This window comes from Oenanthe melanoleuca, unplaced genomic scaffold (genome assembly GCF_029582105.1).
Source record: "Oenanthe melanoleuca isolate GR-GAL-2019-014 unplaced genomic scaffold, OMel1.0 S001, whole genome shotgun sequence".
In the NCBI taxonomy this organism is placed as follows: Eukaryota; Metazoa; Chordata; class Aves; order Passeriformes; family Muscicapidae; genus Oenanthe; species Oenanthe melanoleuca.
Genome location: NW_026612650.1, coordinates 9,805,215 through 9,829,260, shown reverse-complemented (window position 1 = coordinate 9,829,260; position 24,046 = coordinate 9,805,215). Strand labels below are relative to the sequence as shown.

Sequence of the window (24,046 nt, the reverse complement as noted above, 5' to 3'; positions counted from 1 at the left end):
TTTTGTTGGTTTGTGTTTGGTCTTTTTTTTCTTTTTTTTTTTTTTTTTTTTTCTTTTTTAAATTTCAGAGACAATAAAGTATTTGTAAAGTTTTATTCTGGGCATTGAAAGAGTTAATATCTTGCCCGGGCAGCAGAGGGTTTTGTGACTTTTTTCCAGGTGGGGCGGTCGGAGTTATTTACAATGAAGAGTCTTTCAAGGCCACGCTGGGGGCTGGGTGAGGACTGTAGGGTTTAGTCAGAGAAGCGATGATGAGTTTCTGGTTTCATGGCTGTTCTCCAGCACCCGCTGCACTCAATCCCAGCCGCGGGCCGGGGGTTCTTCCTCCACCCTGCCCAGCAGACAAGGCTGTGGGGGCCTTGCCAGAACAGGGCTCAGTTGTTTTTCCCCCAGGCCGCGGGGGCAGCGGGGCGGGTCCGGCCGTTCGGAGCCGCTCCGGGCCGGGGCAGGGCAGGGTTCTGCCGAGCCGCGGCCGTGCCGGGGGGCAGGGATGTCAGCAACGGGCCTTTCCTTTCCTTTCCCTGGATATCGGGGCCCCTGCTTGAAAACGGGGCCCGGCAGCTTCCTGAGCTCTGAGTCAGAGCCTGCCTGCCCCTGCCTGGCCCGGGCCGTGTGGAGGGGGCCTGGGCTGGTGTTACTTTGTGAGAGGCCAGAACTGGAAAGAGAACTTTCCCGGGGCCTTTTGTCTTTACACGTGTGTTTCACAAAGAGGAATACACTTGCTTAGTGGTGTAACAATGTGTCAATATTAAAAATCCCACACTGACTGGCTCTTGTGAGATACAAAGGAGACTGCTCAGGTCTCAGCAGGTGAAAACTTTCAGGAAATCGTTACAAATCACCACATGGGAAAAGACCTCCGAGACCATTTAGTATTCCTGGGTGCCACCAGAAACTAGGATTGAACACAGAAGATTTTCTGGGGTTGAAAGTCAACAAATCCATTCTCCCCAAGGAATTCCCAATGTTGGTTTGCGTCCCAGTGGATGTTCATGCCCCTGAGTTCATGCAGGTGCCCACAGGGAGACAGGATGATGCAGAGCCCCCCCCAGCCAGGTGTCCTCCCAACACACATCACCAGGGCCATGGGTCAGCAGGGCTCTGCCCAACGGAGGTCACTGGGGATCATCCAAAACCGATCCTCCCATGATGGAGCTCAAGAAGAGCACGAAGCTCTTCCCACACTCGGGGCACTCACAGGGCATCCCTTAGTGGAGCCTCCGTTGGTGTTGGGTCAAGTGAGAGCTCCTGGAGAAGCTCTTCCCACACTCAGGACACTCGTAGGGCCTCTGCCCAGTGTGGATGCGCCGGTGGGCACTGAGGGTGGAGTTTTGCTTGAAAGCCTTCCCGCAGTCGGGGCAGCAGAAGGGCCTCTCCTCTCTGTGAATCTGCTCGTGTTTGTGGCATTCAGAGCTGGTCTGAAACCTCTTCCCACACTCACGACACTCATAGGGTCTCTCCCCAGTGTGGATGCGCCGGTGTTTTCTCAGATTGGATCTGTCCGCAAATCTCTTCCCACATTCCCAGCAGGTGTAGGGCCGTTCCCCCGTGTGGATCACCTTGTGCCGCATCAGATCAGATATTGTGCCAAATCTCTTCCCACATTCCTCACACTCGTAGGGCTTCTCCCCAGTGTGGATCCTCTGGTGCTGGATCAGCCTGCAGCTGAATCTGAAACCCTTCCCACATTCCAAGCACTTGTGGGTCTTCTCCCCTCCATGAGGCTTCTCCACCAGCTCTGAGCTCTGCCTGGATCTCTGGCCGCCTTCCCGGCTCAGGGAGGGTCTTTCCTCTTTACAGGTCCCTGGGCTGGGTTTGCAGCCCCTCCTCATGAGGGATCTCTGGAGCTCTTCCTCCTCCTCCATCTGCCAACACCTTAGGAATGACAAACCTTGGTTTGGGAAAAAACAAGAGTAGAGGGCCTTGGGCTGGGAGTTCCTCCTTGCCCATGTTCATCTCAGGAAATCACTGGACATGTTGTGCCTGCAAGAAGCTCCTAACAACCAAGGCCCCAACTGAAAATCCTCCAGATGTTCAAGACATAAATCAAAACAGCAAAAATTCAGCAAAATTCGGAACCCCCCTACCACCCAAAAAATACAAAGATTCAGACCCTGTAAAAAACCAAAGCACAAACCTTCTTCTAAATAAACCTCCAAAACACCAAGATTCATCCCTGTGAAAATCGTGGATCCCCCTCCCCTCTCACCTGCTCCATGTGGGGGAGGCATCGCTCTTGGGGCTGGGGGAGAGGCTGAAGATACAGGGAGGGGTGGAACCTTGTGCTGCTTCCTGTTTCTGCTCCTGCTCCTCCTGTGTCCCTACTCTTCCTCACACTCCTCTTGCTCCTACTATTCTACCTCTTCCTCCTGCACAATCCCACCTTCTCCTCCAATGTGCAGCGTTTGACCATTTTACTCGTCAACCCTGCTTCTCCTTCCCTTCTCCTGCTGCCCCCAGGCCCAGCACCCACTGCCAGCTCCCTCTTCCCCCCAAACCCACAGCATCCCAGCGCAGGGGCAGGGATGGAGCTGGGGCAGCTCGGGCTGGGGCAGCGCTGGGCTCTCGGCCGCTCCCGCCCGCACTCGGTCCCCACTGCAGCCGCTCCCGCCACGACAGCGCGGGGGGGCCCGGCCTTGGCGCTGCCCCCATGGCTGCATTCCAGTTACAGAGCTCCAGAGCCAGGCTGGGAGAGATTGAGGAGACATTCCCTGGCCTGAGGGACAAAATGTGTTCATGGATGGGTCTGCAAGGGCAGGAGAAGGGAAAAGAGTTCCAAGACACGCTCTGATTAAGCAAAGGGAATTAGAGCAAGCGCAGGTTACCGCCCGCATGGTCAGCTCAACCGGCGGAGCTGTGTGTGCTTGGAAGAGCCTGGCACTGAAATGCCCTGAGCAGGAAGGCTCAAATATCTGCTGGTGACAGCACTGCATTAAACAGGGTGGCAAAAGCAATTCTGACCTCTTCAGCAACCACTGGACTACTTACTAAGGTATTTCTAGAACAAGTATTTCCAAGATAAGGGAATGTGGAAGCAACAGACTCAGATGGGGAACTCATTGTACAGGAAAGATCTTCCGGGGGTTGTGGCTGCTTTAGGAATACAATGGGACCTCCACAAGCCCTGGCACCCCCAGAGCTCAGGTCAGCTATAAAGAATGAATGTGGGAATTAAGAAACTCCTTTGAGAGCTGGTGATAGAAATAAAGATGCCATGGGTACAGCTTTTGCCATTGGCTTTGGGAAGAATAAGAGCCAGACCCAGGGCAGATATTCAGTGATATCCCTTGGGATTGCTGTTTGGAATTCCTTATCCTGGAAATTCTCCACCTAGTGGGAGGGGTGCAGATAAGGGATGTATATTTCAAACAGTTTGTGGCCACAATTCTGTCTCCTATGAAATCTCTCTCACAGGAAGCTGGGCTGGCACAGAGCCTGCCTTGGCACTTTGCTGTTCCCAACATCCAACCAGGACATCGGGTCCTGCCTGAAGAGTGCAGAGAAGCACCACTGGTGGCCAAGTGCCGTGGCCCATCCCAAGTGTCCCTGAGCACAGAAACAGCCCCAGCACAGCTCAGCACGGGGGGACCCCTCACCCTGGGCTCAGGGGCTCTCAAGCCCCGCAGATTTGCACTTCCCGGCTGCAGCACCAGCATGGGAGGCCCCACTGAGCCTGCACTGAAGGCAACGCAGCAGCAGCCAGGGCTCCACAGCGGGGGGAAGCCCCTGGGCCTGCCCACACATCCTCTGCTCAAATCCTCTGCCTGGGCACCCTCCTTTGGCATCTCCAGCCACTGGGGCCAATCCTTGCTGCCACTGCTGCAGCTTCGCTGCTTTCTGTGCCTGCACTCCCACAGCTGCTGGGGAACACAACAGCACAATTCCACTCTGGCTCTCAATTACACTCACACACTGGGCTGCCTGGGATTTGATTGCTGGAAAATATACCAACTTCTAATTTTTTGAGGTCTCATTTCCTTTCTCTGGCTTGGTTTGCCTTTGCACTGGGGTAAGAAATTTTAAAGGGTTTTTTAAGGGATGTTTCACCACTCAACAGAGATGAGTTTAACATCTCAACAGACTGGGAATAGCCCAAAAGATCACCTCAAAGGCAACAACCATCAACAAAACATCAAGGACCATTAGCAAACATCAAGGAACACCCATTTCAGAGACTGCCCCAAGGAATAGGTAGAGACACCTGGCCTGGAAAACGCTGAGAAGGAAATCCAGGAGAGGGGCCCTAATTACCATCAGAGAAGAAATCTGGGTCCAATAGGAAACCAAATACTAAGAACTACCCAACTTAGAAGCGTTGAATATTTAACCAGTGGATTTCAATGGGTTCAGCTGTATGAAACTTATGAAAAAATCTAGTAAAACTCACGTGCCATGGAATGATGTTCTCTGCCCACCCAGGCTATGTGTGGATAAAATTATTTCTGTCGCACATCCTGGCAAGAATCAAGTAATGCCTTGACTCTTGAACACTAAAATATGAAGTAAAAAGTAGATTAGAAGGGGGCCACGTGTGAATCATCCAATGGCAGCTCTGGAACAGAAGCTGGTTTCAGGCAACCAGGAGAAGAGCTTTGGAAATGCAAATTAACACTGCTGGGGCAAAATATCCATTTATCATTTGAATTACAGGATTACAAGCCCTCCTCGAAATAATAACCAATCAGACAGATTGAGCTCCTGACCTTCCTGCCGACCCAACCATGCCAAGGAAGAAGGCAACCTTTGTGGAAAATTAAATGACTGAAACTGCTGTTTGCAAATAGATTATAAACGTGAAGTGATGAAAGAGAGAAAAACGGAAATAAGAAAGGGACTCATATGCCAGTCCAAATGTAGAAACGATGGGAATGGGACATGCTTTCATGATTCCCTGGCTGACCATGACCAAAAACGAATGCTGTTCCTCCTCTGATGTGCTGCAGCAACTCTCATCTTTTTCCCATGCACGACACCTTGCTGAGTGCAGCTCATTCAGCAGCTGAGCAAGGGGATGCAGGTGGCAGCCAGGCCTCCTGATCCAGAAACGGATACAAAAGGACAGGGAGTGAGGGCACTGAGAATAATCCCAAAACCAAAGAGGATCCAAAAAAAGAGATTGAGTAAATAGTAAGTAAAAGATTGTAAAGACAGTTCTTGAGGAAGGAAGAGGACGGAGTGAAAGCAGTAACATTAATATCGTAGTGGGGGGTGCATATTAAAAGGGACATGCAACAGTCGGATCGGGAAGTCTGAACCTTCCAAGTACCTCAGCCAGTGGGGAAAGAGAGGGGGAGATGCAGCCGGGAAAATGAGGATAAAAAGGAGACTGCGTTTTAGTGACCGCATGACAAATGCCCATAGTCTCTCCCTTTGTTCATTAATAAAGTCACTTTTACAGGACTCCTCTGTCTCCTTTGTGCACACAAACCTCGGACCACCGTGAATTTTCCCGCACAGCCCCGCGGCCTCTCTCAAACATTCCTTGCCCGCCTCGGGCTCCTGCCGGGGCTCCACGTGGGTCCCGGCTCCATCCCGGACTCATCCCCAGCTCCCACCGCCCTCAGCTCCTGCTCACCCCGAGCTCCCGCCGGTTCAGGGCAGCAGCGGTTCCTTGGCCCGATGCCCGGGCCGGGCCCAGCGCGGGAGCCGCTCCTCAGGCGAAGTTTCCGAGAAATGGCGGAGCCCGGGGAAAGGGAGGGGAGCCCGTGCCGTGTGCAGAGCCCGCCCCTCGCTGCGATTGGCTGATTCTGTCGTCACTCCTGTCTCTCGCACGTTGATTGGGCAAAAGCAGGACAAGCCCGCCCCGGGGCAGCCGCAAGAGCATCCCTCGGGCAGCAAAGCCGCCATTGGTAAAGAGTCTGTGCGGGCCCGGGAGCGGCGGCAGCGGCCGGAGCCGGGTGAGGCGGCGGCGGCGGCGGCGGACTTCCAAGAGAACACAGCGCAGGATCCCGAGGACGGAACAGCCACCTCTGACCTATCCACAGGAACAGGGACAAGCCAGCGCTGCTCCGGCAGTGGCTCCTGCCGAGGCCCCACCGGGAAGGAGACCGCGGGCAGCCGCTCCCGCAGCGCCCTCGCCCAGCGGGAATACAGGCCGGGCACAGCACAACGAACCCGCCAGAGCCTCCTGCCGCCCCCTCCGCCCGCAGCGAGCCCCGAATCCCCGCAGAACCAAGCGCGGCTCCCACCTGCGCTGGGGCCGCCTCCGAGCTCCGCCGCCGCCTCACCGGGCTCCGGCCGCGCCGCCGCTCCCGGGCCCGCACAGGCGCTGCCACAATGGCACCTTTGGCCCCGGGGCCGGGCTTGTCCCCGCTCTGCCCAATCAGCGCGCGAAGTTGGAGGAGTGACGGCAGAATCAGCCAATGGCAGCGAGGGGCGGGCTGTGCACCCGGCCGGCATCCTCGGCCCGCGCTCTCAGGGCCCCCGGGCTGTGTGAGGGGAAAGCCGGAGATGAGGAACAGCCCTGGAACGGGTCCAGGTCCGGGGCGGGATTGGCCTGGAAACACAACCAAAGTTCTCCGCAGCTCACGCCTTTCCCAGCCCTGTGTGTTCGCTGGCTCTGGCTCTGTGGGAAGCCCTGGAGTCTGACTTCTACCTTTAATTAGGAGCATCAGTGCATGGCTTTGATTTCTCCCAAAACTAGAAAACTGCCCCAAACCCATGTGCACTGGGAGGGAGATTTCTCTCTGTTAATGACACTGCACGTAGCAGTGTGCATGAGCTCTCTGAGTACAACAGCTCTTGTGCTTGTAGGCGTGTGTGCATTGGTGCAGACTGTGCGTGGGTGGGTGTCTGCGTAGCACGGATGTGCACGAGTGTGTGTGTGGGTGTGTGTGGGTTTGTGTGTGTCTCTGTCCGTCTGTGCGTCACTGCTGGGCTTTGCTGCAGTGGCCCCTGGCTCTCTGTGTACACTCTGTTCTTGTAGGGAAAGGAATTCACCCCTACGTATAAGTTTGCAAAAATGTGTATAACGCTGTGTATATAAGGTTGTACAGTGATTTCCATCAAATTTAGTACTGTTTAAGGTTCCATTGAATCCCTGTAAGATAAGTGTTATAAATAAAGCAGGGCCGAGGCCTTTATTAAGTAGCAGCTCTTTTATTAATGGGGGGGTTGCAGGGAGGCCCTACGCCTGCTGCTGCTGCTGCTAGTCCAACGCTGGGAGGAGGTTCCCGTGCGATTCTGTCCGAAGGCAGAGTTGGGAGTTCCCACCTCACGGGCACGTCCGGAAGTCCGTGGTGGCTTGTTAGTCTGGGGGAAGTTACTCTTTTCAGCTGCTCCTCAGATTGTGGTGACTAAACAGTTACACAGGGTACATTGCAGGTAGTTGAGCTTGTTAGTTGAGGTGATCTGTGGACTGGTGTTCAGTGTTGGTTGACTACTTTCGTGAATTTTCTCTTTAGCAACAACTTCCGGTAATGGTGGCACTGGGAAGTTTCTGAAGATTTACATATGGGGTGTTGCTTACTTGATAGGCAGGCAGGCAGCAGCAGGCCAGAAATGAGGTAAGGGAAAGGGTGGAAGTGGGAGGTAACCAGGATAGGGAAATATAGTAAACCGGGGTTTAAATTACATAGGGACTACACATTTAACTGGGGAAAAGAACATAGCAACTTGATCAAAGAACTACCAAACGAACGAGTGGATAATACAATAAGGTGAGCAACAATCTTTTTAACTTTTCTAGCAACTTCTGTTTTATGGTTTTCAACTAAGATTTTTTTACCACAATCCCCCCTCTATCTCTTTGATCGGTCTTTAGACCGCATCAATCAGCTGTTTCTGGTTTTTCTACATATATTTCTCGGATGGTTTGATATTGATTATATATATTTTCGGCAGCCCTTAGTTCTTCTTCTTCCCCTTGGGAGTCTATTGATTCTGATTCTAGTTTAAATATTGTTGTCTGCTCTGACCTCGTGACTGGGGGAAGTTGGAAACTTGCCTGAACTGTGGTGGTGATTATTCGGATTAGGCAAGGGAGCAGGCATGAGAGGATCAGAAAGCCGGCTACAGCACACAGGGCAATAAACAGCACTTTTTTCCACCATGCCCCTTTAAATGACCAAAAGCTATCCCACCAATCGGTGTTAAAGAAGGGCTTCCATTCTTGAGTGCCCACGTACACAACTTTTCGTATTTCTTTTGAAATATTTCGATTACCTCACTTTTGTCGTCAATTTCGAGGCAGCACTCAGAAGTGTTGAATTTTCCACAGATTCCCCCTTCGTTAGCCAACAGATAGTCTACGGCCAGTCGGACCTGGTACACTACGGCCCTTGTTTGGGCTAATTGATCACTTATATGGTCCAGGGCTAGGGCGCTCTTATTTGAGATTACTTCCAGGACTGCTTGTAATCGGATGATTCTGTTAAGCATGTAAATTGGGGTACGGTAACCCCAAGACCCGTCTTAAGCCCAGGTAGCTGGTCCATAAGTTCTTATAATTTCTTCTGGGGTCCAGATTTTTCCTCTCCACTTCTGAGTACTGCTTAGATTGACAATCATCCATCGTTTTCGGGTGTTTTTTCCTAATTTGTCATACAGTGGTACTCCCAGATGTTGTCCAGATTCTCGTTCAAGTAAAAAGAAAGCCGGTTTTATGATCCCCACCGTGCAGCTACCCGTCCAATCCCCAGGCAGTTGAGTGTAGGCCTTGTTTCCACAAATCCAAAATAAGTGCTGGGGAGCTCTCCAATGCATAGTTTGTGTATTAAGGGGATGTTCCCAGTATTTAGAGATGGCCCTGATTCCCCAAAAGGGATTTATTCCCTGACCGGTACATTCATGTAGTCTATACCCCTCATGATAAATACATTTGGTCTCTTTCCTTCTTATTGCCCAATAAACATCAGGTTCCCTTGGGACCCACTCTGTTTTGGTTTCTCTTGACTACTAGATACCTTTTACAAGGCATAGTCCCTACAAAGGTGTTGTATCTTTTCCCAGTTCTTTTGATACTTTCTTCCCCTACTACCTTGGATTTTAACTCCCATTGTTCCATTCTTCATTCTGCTTCTTTAGGAGGAGGTTCTTGTTTCATTTGTTTCCACTGTAATATATCTATTGGTGCCAGACTAGTTCCTTCCCAAGGCCAGATGTCAGCCATTTGGGTGCTGCCACATATCCAACAATTTGTAATATTTAGCTCGTGACTGATCTTTTCCATTAGGTCGATAAAGAGGTTCTTATGAGGGAGGTCATCTATTTCAGTTTGTTTTGAGGCTAAGGGTTTCTCTTTAATTAAATCTGCAACCCCTTCAGGATTTTCTAGTCCTTCCAGACAAAACCATTCTCTGACAGGGCATTCCCCAGTCAAGCGTTGCCTAAAAGTGGCTGTGTTTCGTGCAATCCAATAAGTCTTTTTATCTTCCTGGCAAGTTGTCAGCTGAGAGATATCAAAACAGGTGGGGTTAACGTGGGTGTGGACCCTGATGAGGGACTGCAGGACTTCTCCGTCATATATGGGATCATAACATTTAGAGCATGCACCATCAACAATCCCATTTATCATCAGGACTATGAATAGCCCTCCCAGGAGTCCAGTACGACCCATGTTTCTTGATTTATCCACTTGGGGCTCGCCTGGCCTTGCCTCCTGGGCGTTGAATTTGACGGATAGAGTCTCTCTCTCACCTTTTCCCCTTTTACGTCTAGTTTGGAAGCTTTATTGGGAGATGCCCTGTGAGAGAATTCTGAAACCTTACTTATTGATATTTTGTAACTGGCTGACAACAGCTTTTAATAACTTGTATTAACTTATTTAACTTGCAACTCTAACAACAATTTTTCAATAACATTTAACAACTTAGAACTATTTTGAAGAGGAGAAGGGTGAAGTAGGGCAGCTACTTACAAATACTTTTGACAACTTTTAACAATTAACTTCCTTGAAAAAAACTTTGACACTACAGTTTATTTATCCAGTCTTAGGTTTTTTCTTTAGGGTAACCTTAAGAGTCTTTGGGTCGCCGGAAACAGTCCAGTCAAAGGGTGAGTTTGATGGTACTGAGGGGTTTAATCCGGGAGATGGGGGTGGCAGTGGTCCTTTTACTCGGGAAATATGAGTCCAGCCTTTCTCTTGGGTTCTGACAGCCGTGTGGGTTGTAAGCAAGACCTGAAAAGGACCTTCGAATTTAGGGGTTAATGGAGCATTGTTCCACCGATTTTATTAAAACCCAATCCCCAGGGTTTATATGATGTATATCAGTGTCTAAGGGAGAGGCTTGAGGAAGATACCCTTTTCTTTGCAAATCCGCTAATGTGTTGCTAATAGTTCCTAGATAATTTTTGACAGCTGCTTCCCCTTCTAGGTACTCTCCAGTGCTGTAGGGAGTAAGAAGGAAAGGGAGTCCAAACATCATTTCGTAAGGTGAGGCCCCTAGAATGTGATCTAGGTCGGGTTCGAACCCTGAGTAGGGCCAACGGGAGACATTTTATCCAATTCATCCCTGTTTCCATAATTAATTTAGTCAATACATTTTTGAGGGTTTTATTCATCCTCTCAACTCTCCCTGAGCTTTGGGGATGCCACGGGGTATGTAATCGCCATTTGATGCCTAACGCCTCGATTATATTTTGTAAAATTTGGCTAGTGAAATGGGTTCCTCGATCCGAATCGATGTTATTTATGATCCCGTAGCGGGGAATGATGTGTTCCAGTAATATTTGGGCTACAACCCAGGAGGTTTCTTTCCTTGTGGGGAATGCCTCCACCCAATGTGTTAGGTGGTCTACTATAACTAGTAGGTATTTATATCCTTGGGCTGGGGGCATTTCTGTAAAGTCGATTTGCACACTCTGGAATGGTCGCAGTGCTAACTCCCTACCTCCTGGTGTTGGTTTCCTCATTTGTTTTTGGTTGGCCTTTTGACACAACAGACATTTTTCAGTGACTGCTTTTGCTAAGCTGTATACCCCTATGCAAATATGGTCCCTTAGGAAATGATCGCAAATGCCTTGAACTCCCCAATGGGTTAATTCATGTATTTCGGCTAACATTTCCCGAGCTAGAGCTTTATTGAGATACTTTCTTCCATCTGCTGTTAGCCATTCCCCTTGCTTCCCCTGGTGTAACCCTAGCTTTTTCATTTCCTTTAATTCTTTTTCACTATATACTGGCTCTTGTTTTCTATTTGATGCTACACTATCCATACTAAAAATTTTGGCTGGTCTCTCTGATGTTTGGGCAGCTATTTTGGCTGCTTGGTCCGCGGCTTGATTACCCCGCTTTTCTAAAGTATTCCCCTTCTGATGGCCTCTGATGTGGACTACTGCTATCTCTTTTGGTTTCATTAGGGACTCCAGCAGGGCTTTTATTAAATCCTTGTGGATTAAGTCTTTGCCTTTTGAGTTTAAATAACCTCTCTCTTCCCAGATTTTTCCGAATGTATGTACGGTCCCAAACGCATATTTAGAGTCTGTATAAATGGTTCCTTGATCTTATTTTAACAGATTGAACCCCCTTTTTAACGCATACAACTCACAACACTGTGCTGACCAGTGAGATGGCAACCTTCCCTGTTCTACTACTTTCAAGCTGTTATCCTCCGTTCCTTCAACCACAGCATATCCTGATAATCTTTCACCTTTTACCACTCTGGATGACCCATCAACAAATAGCGTTCTCCCATATGATAAGGGTTGATCATCTAGGTCTTCCCTTACTTTTGTTTGTAGATCCATAATTTCTAGGCAATTGTGCTCTAGCTCATCTTCCGGTTCTCCCATGAGGAACTGTGCCGGGTTGAGGTTTCTAGATGTTGTCCATTCCAGATCGTTTGTGCCTATTAATATTGCTTCATACTTTAAGAGTCTTGGATCGGTTAACCACTGTTGTGCTTTCTTGCTTAACACGGTTTTTAAATCATGGGGTGTACATACGATAATTTTCCCCTGCAGAGTTAACTTCTGGGCCTCTTCTATCAAGGCGGCAGTTGCAGCCACAGCTTGGAGACACGTGGGCCAACCCCTTGCTACAGGGTCTAATAGCTTTGAAAGATAAGCCACAGGCTTCCGATGTCCTCCCCATTTTTGGGTTAAACTCCATAAGCTATTCCCCCTTCCGCGTTCACAAAAAGTTCAAACTCTCTTTTTAGGTTAGGAAGGCTTAATACCGGAGCGGATGATAATTTTGTTGTTAAGTCATTTAATTGAGTTTCATCTTCCAATGTCCAGGTAATAGGATCCTGTTGAACCAGTTTCTCATATAGAAATTTGACGCTTTGGGTGTATTGGTCGATCCACAATTTACAATAGCCAAATAATCCTAGTAATTTCCTTATGTCTCTCTTTGTTTTTGGTGAGGGGATGGCTAATATTCCGGATATCCTCTCGGGCTTAACTTTTTGTATCCCTCTCCAATTATATGTCCCAAATATGTAACTTCTTGTTCTCCAAATTGTAATTTAGTTTTCGATACTCTTAAGCCCTTCTGACCTAAAAAGTTAAGGAGTTTGATACTGGACCTCCTTACCTTATCTTGCTCTTTTCCTGATACTAATAAGTCGTCTACGTATTGTAGAATTTGCATTTCACTTTCTGAAGGAAATTGCTTTAACAAATCTTCTAAAGCTCGACCAAACAGATCTGGGGATTCCGTGAATCCCTGGGGCAGCCTTGTCCACCTCAGCTGTTGTCTTTTCCTTTCCTTAGGGTCTTCCCACTCGAAAGCAAACCAATCTCTGCTTTTTTTTGGCTAAGGGGGCAAGTCCAGAAGGCATCTTTTAGGTCTATCACTGTGAACCATGCATGCTCCCTCGGTATTTGGTTCAGCAATGTATAGGGATTCGTTACTACTGGATGTTTTGCTTTCGTTCTTTTATTTACTTCTCTTAGATCTTGCACTAATCTAAATTTACCATCTCCCTTTTTGACTGCTAATATGGGGGTATTGTGAGGGGACATGCATGGTTCTAGTATTTTTTCTGCCAATAAGTGTGTTATAATTGGGGCTAACCCTTGCTTACTTTCTGCTGACATTGGATATTGCTTTACCCTAATGGGAGGCCCATCTTCCTGCATATCTATTTCTATTGGTGAGATGTTTAAGTACCCATATTTTCCCTCTTCTGCCCATACCACTGGGTCAATTTCGTTCAAGTCTTCTGTTGTTAAAGCCATCATATGTACTACCATTTTCCCCTCTCTTGGGAGGACCCCTATCCCAAGTTGTACCTGCAGGTCCCTTCCCAATAGGTTTCCCTCTAGCCAGGGTAAGTAGATGAAATTTGCTGTGCACTGTCTGAAGTTTCCTCTTACTTCTACATTGTCCACTAGACTGGCCATAAAGGGTTTACCTCCTGCTCCTAATACCTCACATGTTCTATTCCCAACATAAGTACCCAAAGGCAGTTGGCAAAGACTGGACTTGTCGGCACCGGTGTCTACTACAAACTTTAATTCTTCATGGTGAGGACCCAATTCCAAGTTTACAATGGGCTCTTCCTGATGTCTTTTTAGGTCCCCTAGTGAGAAGAGCCCATGACACCCCTAATCATCTTTCTCTTCTCCTCTTAACAGCCTCTCCAACGCCTCCTGTTCCCTGGCAATTGCTTCATCAAACTCTACCTTTTTACAGAACCTCCTTATATGGCCTTCTTCCCCGCAGTAATAACACCTTAGGGGTTCCCTTGATTTTCGTGGGGGAAAATCTGTCGATGCGGCTTTCCTTTTTCCTTCCCCAGGGATAGGTGGAGATTTCTCCCCTTTTGGTGGGCTCTGGCTGTCAACACCCTTTACGCTTTCCCTGGCCACTGCTACCATTATTCTCGCTTTTGATTTTTGTTTTTCTTCTTCCCTTTTTAAGTAGACTCTTAAGGCTTCCTTTAGCAGCTCATTTATACTTTTTTCTTGCCAATCCTCAAGTTTTTCTAATTTTCTTCTGATATCTGGCCACGATTTAGTTACGAATTGCAATTTTAAAAACACCTGGCCCTCTGCACTATCTGGGTCCAGGCTCGAGTACTGCTGAAAGTTCCTTCGGAGTCTACTTAACCAGGAGGCAGGAGTTTCATCCTTTTCTTGGGCTGCATCGAATGCCAACTTAGTGTTATTACTCCGGGGCACAGACTCTTTGATTCCTCGGATTATCAAACTTCTATAGTCCTCCATATTACGTCTGTCTTCCCCTTGATTAGGTTGCCAACCCGGATCCGTTATAGGTAGTTTGTGGTCCCCAGGAGGTCCTACCCTGTTTTCCCTTTCCCATATTTTAATTTTAAGTCCTGACGGACTTCTTCGGGAGTGAATAGTATATTTAAAATAGAATTTAGCTCCCCCAGGAACTGATCAATTTGATTAGCAATCCCAATTGGGTCTTCTACTAGATTTTCTAACTCTTTTTTAAAACTTCTTACTTCTGAGGCTGTGAGAGGTGCGTTTACAAAGCCCACCCCTCCCTCTAGGCCCCACATAGGCACTTCTCGCAACTGGAAAAAGCCTGGCTTTTGAACATGTGTTATACAGGAGGTCTTCCAGGTGCTTCTACTGGTGCATCAATAGGAAGAGGGACTTGCAAGTTCTGTTGAGGGGGATTAGGGACAAGGGTTGCAAGGCCCTGCTCCCAACTAGGGGGAGGTGCCGGAACCGTGGATGGTAGAGGAGAAGGACCAGGGTTAGGGGCTTGGGGACTCTGTCCCCAACAAGAGGGAGGTATTGGGATTGAGGATGGTAGGGGAGAGGGAACTAATTCTGGATTGAGGAAAGAATGGGACAGGTTTTGGGTATGGAAAGGGTTGGTTTTGGAGAAGGTGGTTTGAGGAGGCTGGGAAGGTCTAATGATGTAGGGGAGTTTATTATAGTTGGAGGGGGGATCTGGGGTATCATGGAAGGTGTTATAGGTGAAACGGGGAGACCTGGAGGAAGGATTTGTGGCATAGGGGATGGTGTTACGGGTGGAATTGGGAGAGTAGATGGGAGATTCGGAGAAGAACGTTGGGTTATATTTGGGTAAGCCGGGGGAGGGGGAGACAGGTGGTCAAGGGGGTTCCACTTATGCTCGCTACTTCCTTCTTTTTCTTCTTCCTCCACCTTATCCTTTTTCTTTTGCAATTTACAAATTTTAGCCCTTTCGCCCTCTAACCCTTGCCTTTCCCAGCACTGCTGCATACTTCAGTTGTTCAGTGTTCGGGGTCCCCTTGGGCTCTCAAATGCTGGTTTAGTTGAGAGCACATCCAGGGATCCCTGGTCCCGCACCAGGGCCACTTTTCAGGGAGATCTAGATTAGGCCAAACTTCTATGCAAAAATGTATCATTTTGATTATATTCAACTCCCGAGTGTTCTCATTACTTTCCCAGTTTTCCAGTAGTTGCCCTAATGGGCTATTTGGTGGAATGTTTTTCTTTACTCTACACTCTTCTTTTACTTTCCTTCCTTTACTCAAGCACTTTCCCATATATGACTTTCACTTAACAGGCCAGCAACTAAAACTCAAACGAGCCTCTACCCAAACGGAAGATTACTGACAGGCAACACAACGTTTTAAACTATTTAAAACAAACTTTGGCCTCTTTCAAACTTATAATTTCAACCTTTTTAACTGAAACTATATGGTGCCTCTACCCAAACGAAAAGATACTGACAGGCAACCTAATTTTTAACAACTCGGTAACCCTAGGACTCGTTGCAGGGCCACTGATTGCCTCCGCCCAGGGCTAGTGAATGAGGGGTAGGACCCAGCGGAGCTACCGACGCCCTGGCCTATCCCTTGTAATGAGGGGTAGGACCCAGCAGAGCTATCGACGCCCCGGCCTATCCCTTGTAATGGGGGGGTAGGACCCAGCGGAGCTACCGACGCTCCGGCCTATCCCTTGTAATGAGGGGTAGGACCCAGCGGAGCTACCGACACCCCGGCCTATCCCTTGTAATGAGGGGTATGAGGGGTATGAGGCGTATGAGGGGTAGGTACCCAGTTACCTCCCCCCCACCCTTCTTGTTTGCAAACACACACACTTGAACCTAGGCCTTTGCCTGCTCAATGTACCTAGGCCCACACGTGCTACACTCACTCACTATCCTCCCTCGCACTGGGGAGGGCTCTACCCCTGGAGGCGCCTCTTCCACCTTTTAGGCCACAACAGACCACTCTCGCTTCCTCCCGTTCCCGGCCGGCCCCCTCGCAGGAGTCCGGAACCACATTACTAGGGAGTCCACACTCGCTTCGGGGGTCCGAGCTGCCAGCCCCCGTCTCACACGCTCCACATTCGCTCGCCTCCCGTGCCCGCCACCGGTCTTCTTACTGGCGCTCCTGGCGTCGTCCTGGTCTCGCGCTGCTCCGGGTCCAGGGTGGCCAGCTGACCCAGAGGGCCTCTTTGGGGCGGCACCTTCCCCTCCGACGTCCTCTTCTGGGCGTGGCCTATCCCGGACGAGCCCCCAAATTGTTATAAATAAAGCAGGGCCGAGGCCTTTATTAAGTAGCAGCTCTTTTATTAATGGGGGGTTGCAGGGAGGCCCTACGCCTGCTGCTGCTGCTGCTGCTAGTCCAACGCTGGGAGGAGGTTCCCGTGCGATTCTGTCCGAAGGCAGAGTTGGGAGTTCCCACCTCACGGGCACGTCCGGAAGTCCATGGTGGCTTGTTGGTCTGGGGGAAGTTACTCTTTTCAGCTGCTCCTCAGATTGTGGTGACTAAACAGTTACACAGGGTACATTGCAGGTAGTTGAGCTTGTTAGTTAAGGTGATCTGTGGACTGGTGTTCAGTGTTGGTTGACTACTTTCGTGAATTTTCTCTTTAGCAACAACTTCCGGTAATGGTGGCACTGGGAAGTTTCTGAAGATTTACATATGGGGTGTTGCTTACTTGATAGGCAGGCAGGCAGCAGCAGGCCGGAAATGAGGTAAGGGAAAGGGTGGAAGTGGGAGGTAACCAGGATAGGGAAATATAGTAAACCGGGGTTTAAATTACATAGGGACTACACATTTAACTGGGGAAAAGAACATAGCAACTTGATCAAAGAACTACCAAACGAACGAGTGGATAATACAATAAGGTGAGCAACAATCTTTTTAACTTTTCTAGCAACTTCTGTTTTATGGTTTTCAACTAAGATTTTTTTACCACAATAAGCATGCTTTGTAAGGGTGTCTTTGGAGGGCAGTTTGTTCTCTAAATAGATTTCATAGTCGTGTACAAAGCTTTGATTTATACTGACCTTTTAAATCTAACATGTCAAACAAGAGTTTTTCAAATACACCAAGGAACAAGTGGCATTATTATGCGCATCCACTGCTGTTCTCACCCACATCCCCTAGAAACTGCTGCCATCCAGATGAGAGGCTGTGCCAGGTGCAAACCTCTCTATAACTGTAATGCTTCCTAAGCCAGTTCCCTTGTGTCAGCAGTGCTGGGCAACTGCCTTAGGGTGAAGCATGTGGGGCAGTACTGGGGTGCAAATAGCCATGGAGAATAGAACTGCCTGCTAATATGTATTTTTTCAACAATGCTTCCTAAGTCTGTGCTCTCCTGCCTCTGGCTGAGTCTCAGACACATTAAGCATTTCAGTTCCTTGTCCAACACTCAACAGGAAGCTGCTATGTAGAAAAATGCTACCTGATGTACATTGTCTTCAGTGTCTCTTTTAGAGAAAGAACAGCTTTTAACCCCTCTGTGGGAAGGTCCCTTTCAGGTATTGCTCACCACTGAATCAGCTCTGGGAACTGAAGAGTGAGAGTGGACTCATTGCAACAGAATTAAAGGCCCAGTAAAAGACCTCCAAGAATAAACTATAACATCCAGAGTAGGCGAGTTAGAAATGACTCGCAAGCAGAGATGGAGAGATAACCAGCTGGCTCAAAGATTATTTTAAATAACAATTTGAGGGGGGCTTGAACCATATCAGTTATTGATGTAATTGTCCTCTTTTAATGGATGGAAATTACAAGCATCTGTGGAGGGGATGTACACCAGGAACTGCAAGAGGTGCTGGGGTGATTTCCTTAGGAACCAACAAGTGGAGTCAGACAAGAAATAGAGGGCAAGACCGGGTTGGCCCCTGTGTTCACCACTAAGAAGATTGCACAGCCCTGCTGTGGGCAGCAACCACATAGGCATGGTAAGGTGGGGGCAAAAAGGCCATACCAGACCTCTATCGTTCCTCAATTGGTAAAATACACCTGCTATGGGCAGTAACCCCATCAGCATGGTAGATGGCCATACCAGGCCTCTGTGACTCCCTTTTGTCCATTGTGAATAAGCGGGTCTAAGGAAAACCTGAGATTTTTCTGTTCCGACAGGACAGAACAGAAGAGAACAGAACAGAACTTACTTCAACAGATGCTAGTATGATAACACTCTATTGTGAGAAGAGTGATTCATTGGAATTGAAAATAACAGTAAATTCTTTGAGCCAAATGACTTATGAAAAGGGAGTTTTGTTACAGATCAGTAATGTGATGCTTGGCTCTCATAATTAAAGGATTAATATGGTGTGTATGCTAAGTTTTGTGGATGTTTAATGATGTTATTGCAATATATCCTCCCATAGTCCTCTTTCCCCTCCCCCTTGTGCTGTTGTTAGACATGGCTTAGGTAGTCGGGGCATTTGGGCAGGGCCAGCTTGTTACTGCACCTGCCCTGCAGCCAAGCTGTAAGAAAGTCTCCAGCCATGGATGGCAGAGAAGGAGTTCAGCGACAAGACTTTGGGAGGGCCCGGGGGCATAAAAGGCAGAACATCCATTCTGTAGGTGAGCATGTGGGGGTTTAGTCCTGTGCTCCCTGCGCTGATTTTTCTGCTTATTCAGACTTTTGTTGTATTTTTATGCTAAGGCTTAATAAACCTCTGAAAGTTTAAAAGAAGTGAGAGTCGTTTCTGACACCCTGCACTGCCGGGGTAGGAGGTGCAGCTGGAAGGAGGAAGGTGTGGGGGAAACCTGGTTTTATGGGTCTTCATTTACTTCCCATTATCCTGCTCAAAGTTTTTGGAGTTTTCTGCCAGAATTCACTCCAGTCCATATCCACTTGCTTTGGGGCAGTTTTCCCATTTTGGGGGAAATCAAAGCCATGCACTGATGCTCCCAATTAGGGGGAGCAGAAGTGAGGCTCCAGGGCTTCCCCCTGAGCCGGAGCCAGCGAACACGCAGGGCTGGGAAAGGGAGTTGCGTGGAACTTTGCTTATGTTTTCCGGCAAATCCCGCCCCGGGCCCGGGCCCGTTCCAGGGCTGTTCCTCATCTCCGGCTTTCCCCTCACACAGCCCGGGGTCCCTGAGAGCGCGGGCCGAGGCTGCTGAGCCGGGTGTACAGCCCGCCCGTCGCTGCCATTGGCTGATTCTGCCGTCACTCCTCGTTCCTGTGCGCTGATTGGGCAGAGCGCCGACTCCCCGAACCCCCGCAGAACCGAGCGCGGCTCCCACCTGCGCTGGGGCCGCCTCCGAGCTCCGCCGCCGCCTCACCCGGCTCCGGCCGCTGCCGCCGCTCCCGGGCCGCACAGACGCTCCAATAATGGCGCCTTTGCTGCAGGGGCCGGGCTTGTCCACGCTCTGCCCAATCAGCGCGTCAGGACAACGAGTGACACCAGAATCAGCCAATCGCAGCGAGGGGCGGGCTCTGCACACGGCACGGGCTCCCCTCCCTTTCCCCGGGCTCCGCCATTTCTCGGAAACCTCGCCTGAGGAGCGGCTCCCGCGCTGGGCCCGGCCCGGGCATCGGGCCAAGGAACCGCTGCTGCCCTGAACCGGCGGGAGCTCGGGGTGAGCAGGAGCTGAGGGCGGTGGGAGCTGGGGTGAGTCCGGGATGGAGCCGGGACCCGCCTGGAGCCCCGGCAGGAGCCCGAGGCGGGCAAGGGATGTTTGAGAGAGGCCCCGGGGCTGTGCGGGAAAATTCACGTGGCCCGAGGTTTGTGTGCACAAAGGAGACAGAGGAGTTCTGTAAAAGTGAATTTATTAATGAACAAAGGGAGACGCCATGCAGTATTTGCCATGCGGTCTCTAAAACGCAGCCTCCTTTTTATCCTCATTTTCCCGGCTGCATCTCCCTCTCCCTTTCCCCACTGGCTGAGGTACTTGGAAGGTTCAGATTTCCCGGTCCCCCTTAAAATGCACCCCTCCTTTCGTATAATATCCGATATTGCTGGTTTTGTTAAGTAGTTCTTCTTCTCGAAGTTCAGGAATTAAACAGTATTTTGGCAGAGCAGGTGTATCTGTAAATTAGTAATATTTTCTGAAACTAGTGGTTTCTCTTGTTGCTACCTTTTATACCGATCCCTGGCCCTAACACCAGGCACATTTATGTTACCTTGTTCAATCTCTCTTCTCATTGTCTCAAAAATTATCTTTGCTAACGGTAATTAACATTTCTTCAATCTCTTTTCCTGGGTCCTCTTTGGTTTTGGGATTATAAATGGGTACTATGCCCCAGCAGTGTTAATTTGCATTTCTAAAGCTCCTCTCCTGGCTGCCGGAAACCAGTGCTAATCTTCCAGAACAGCCATTGCATGACTCACATCTGACCCCCCCCCCATAATCTGCTTTTTACTTGATATCTTTAGTATTAGAGTCAAGGCATTACTTGATTTTTTGCCAGCAGCTGTGGCAGTGCAGGCACAGAAAGCAGCGAAGCTGCAGCAGTGGCTGGAGATGCCAAAGGAGGTGCACAGGCAGAGGATTTGAGCAGAGGATGTGTGGGCAGGCCCAGGGGCTTCCCCCGCTGTGGAGCCCTGGCTGCTGCTGCGTTGCCTTCAGTGCAGGCTCAGTGGGGCCTCCCATGCTGGTGCTGCAGCCGGGAAGTGCAAATCTGCGGGGCTTGAGAGCCCCTGAGCCCAGGGTGAGGGGTCCCCCCGTGCTGAGCTGTGCTGGGGCTGTTTCTGTGCTCAGGGACACTTGGGATGGGCCACGGCACTTGGCCACCAGTGGTGCTTCTCTGCACTCCTTAGGCAGAGTGTAAGCCTTGGTCTAATTCCCTTTCCTTAATCAGAGCGTGTCTTGGAACTCTTTTCCCTTCTCCTGCCCTTGCAGACCCATCCATGAACACATTTTGTCCCTCAGACCAGGGAGTGTCTCATCAATCTCTCCTGGCTCTGGAGCTCTGTCACTGGAATGCAGCCATGGGGGCAGCGCCAAGGCCGGGCCCCCCCGCGCTGTCGTGGCGGGAGCGGCTGCAGTGGGGACCGAGTGCGGGCGGGAGCGGCCGAGAGCCCAGCGCTGCCCCAGCCCGAGCTGCCCCAGCTCCATCCCTGCCCCTGCGCTGGGATGCTGTGGGTTTGGGGGGAAGAGGGAGCTGGCAGTGGGTGCTGGGCCTGGGGGCAGCAGGAGAAGGGAAGGAGAAGCAGGGTTGAAGAATGAAATTGTCAAAGGCTGCTAGTGGGAGGAGAAAGTGGGATTGTGTAGGAAAAGAAGGAATAGTAGGAGGAAGAGGAAGGACACACTAGAATGTGGAGGATGAAGGGGAAGCAGCACAAGGTTCTATCTCTCCCTCTATCTTCCACCTCCCCTCAGCCCCAGGAGCGTTTCCCACATGCAGGAAGACTGGGGAGAGGGATCCGCGATTTTCACAAGGGTGGGTCTTGGTGTTTCTGAGCTTTATTGGGCTAAATGTTGGTGCTTTGTTTTTCTGCAGGGGCGGGGCTGAATCTTTATGCTTTGGAGCGGGTTATGGCTAAATCTTGCTGTTTGGTGGATTTTTTTGTCTGTGTTTTGATATTTGGAGGATTTTTGGGCTGAATCTTCGTGTTTTGGAGGTTCTTAGAGACACAGGATTCACAGTGACTTGCTTAGGTGAACTTGGGCAAGGAGGAACGCCCACCCCAATGCCATCTGCTCTTGTTTTTTCTCCTAACCAGAGTTTTTCATTCCCAAGGCATGGGCGGATGGAGGAGGAGGAAAAGCCCCAGAGATCCCTCAGGATGGGCTGCAAACCCAGCCCTGGGAGCTGCGAGGAGGAAAGACCCTCCCTGAGCCGGGAAGGCGGCCGGAGATCCAGGCAGAGCTCAGAGCTGGTGGAGAATCCTCATGGAGGGCAGAAGGCCCACAAGTGCCTGGAATGTGGGAAGGGTTTCAGCTACAGGTCTGACCTGATCCAGCACCAGATGGTCCACACTAGGGAAAAGCCCAACAAGTGTGGGAAATGTGGGAAGAGTTTCAGGACAATATCTGATCTGATGTGGCACCAGGTGGTCCACACAGAGGAGCGGCCCTACACCTGCTTGGAATGTGGGAAGAGCTTTGGGTGGATTTCCACCCTGAGGAGCCACCAGCACATCCACACCAGGGAGAGGCCCTACCAGTGTCGTGAGTGTGGGAAGAGGTTTCAGACCAGCTCCAATCTTCTCCTACATGAGCGGATTCACACAGAGGAGAGGCCCTTCTGCTGCCCTGACTGCAAGAAGGGATTCAGCCGCAACTCCACCCTCATTGTCCACCAGTGCATCCACACCGGGGGAGAGGCCCTATGAGTGTGGGGAGTGTGGGAAGAGCTTCTCACAGAGCTCAGTCTTGACCCAACACCAACGGAGGCACCACTAAGGGAAGCCCTGTGAGTGCTCCGAGTGTGGGAAGAGCTTCGTGCTCTGCTCCAGCTCCATCCCCCATGAGAGGATCTGTGTTGGATGATCCCCAGTGACCCCTGTTGGGCAGAGCCCTGGTGATCTGTTTTAGGTGGGGGGAAGGGGTTGGAGAGATTTCTTGCGCTTCTTCTCTTACTCTTGTTATTTGGTTGGTAATAAATTCCCTCCCTGTGCCCAGGCTGGGTCTGTTGTTTCCGTTCGGTGCTCAGGGCGGGATCTCTTCTGTTCCTTTTGTCAAGTCCTGGGCCTCTCCTCAGCCAATCAGAAGTGGTACTAAAATAACTGAGCCAATCAGAGCTCATGGTGCTGTTGACTCCTCACTGTCCAGGCAGTCCCACAGCACCCAGAGCTCCTTGCCTGGACTCCACCCATGCCCTGCTCTTTCCCCCTGCGCCCTCCACCAGGGGAATTGGGGGAGGGAGGAGGTATCAGAACCTGCCCGGCACTGGCCATGGGGTGTGTGGTGGCAGCTGGGGCTCTACTGGTGCCACTGGGAGACCCCCTGGCTGGGGGCATGGAGCTCCTGGGTGAGTGGCAGGGGCAGGATCGAAGTGGTGGGAATGGTGGGAACAGTGGGGGAAGAAAGGGAAATGGGGAGGTGGGACCCCCATACAGATGTTGGAGTGGGGGGGGCCAGTGACTGGGGATATGGATAAGGGGGAGAAAAATCCAGAGAAGCCTGGAAAAGAGGAACTGGGACCGCAGGAAGAAGGGTCCCATGGCGGCCGTGGGGCACTGGGGATTAGGACTGGGGTTTGCCCCGGAGCTCTTGGCTAGTGTGAGCTGCTGGGGGGCCACCCCTGGACCAGTATCTTGCACATACAGGGCTGTTCCAGGACATGGTGAAGTCCGAGTGTCACTTCATTGACAACACCAACTGCGTGAGGTTCGTGGAGAGGAACATCTCCAACTGGGAGGACTTCCTGCACTTTGGCAGCAATGTGTTACACCAGCTCTCTTCCATCTCTCCCAGTTCCCTCCAGCTGATCCCAGTGTGTCCCCACTCTCTCTCAGTGACCTCCAGTGAGTCCATCCCAGTGTTGTCTTCAAGCTCCCATCTCAGCCCTGGCTGCCTGCTCTGCTCTGTGATGGATTTCTACCCTGCCCAGATCCAGATGAGGTGGTTCCAGGGCCAGCAGGAGCTCTCAGGGCATGTGGTGGCCACCAACCTGGTCCCCAATGGGGACTGGATTTCTAACAGCTCCTGGTGCTGCTGGAAACCCTCCCCAGCGTGGGGTCACCTCCAGCTGCCAAGTGAAGCACATCAGCCTGGAGCACCGCCTGAGCCAGCACTGGAGCATGGCCTGGACCCTGCAGTGCAGGGTGAGTGGGGGAGGCACTGGGGGACTGGGAGAGGGGTTGGGGTGTGCTGGGAGTAACTGGGAGGGAGTTTGAGATAGTATAGAATAAACTGTGAGAGTGGTTAAAGGGTTTAGAATGGCTGTGGAGTTTGAAGAATGCTGAGGATGGTGGGATGGGATTCTGGGGGTCCTGGTAGGCAATGGGAGGAAGTTTGGGGGTGCTGGGTGTAACTGACATGGACTGGAGTGAGCC

The 24,046-nt window shown here is 50.4% G+C and overlaps 2 protein-coding genes across 3 annotated transcripts in view; one reads left to right on the top strand and one right to left on the bottom strand.

The window, feature by feature from the left end:
- Nucleotides 1–1,208: 1,208 nt before the first annotated feature.
- The window catches only part of LOC130266044 (zinc finger protein 418-like), a gene marked incomplete at its 5' end in the record, with an annotated part of 78,027 nt that continues 55,189 nt past the window's right edge, over nucleotides 1,209–24,046 (bottom strand). The window contains 1 exon segment of the mRNA XM_056515369.1: nucleotides 1,209–1,659. Coding sequence (XP_056371344.1) covers nucleotides 1,209–1,659 — 451 coding nt within the window.
- LOC130266185 (zinc finger protein 3-like) lies at nucleotides 19,150–22,670 on the top strand. Of its 2 annotated transcripts, none has more exons than XM_056515554.1 (2): nucleotides 19,150–19,682; nucleotides 21,787–22,670. In XM_056515554.1, exon 2 carries the CDS (start codon nucleotides 21,797–21,799, stop codon nucleotides 22,379–22,381), a length of 585 nt encoding a protein of 194 aa, XP_056371529.1. In that variant the 5' UTR covers nucleotides 19,150–19,682; nucleotides 21,787–21,796; the 3' UTR covers nucleotides 22,382–22,670. The 2 variants fall into 2 exon arrangements, 1 of the variants encoding a protein (XP_056371529.1); XR_008842751.1 differs by having other exon boundaries at nucleotides 19,523–19,682; nucleotides 21,770–21,916.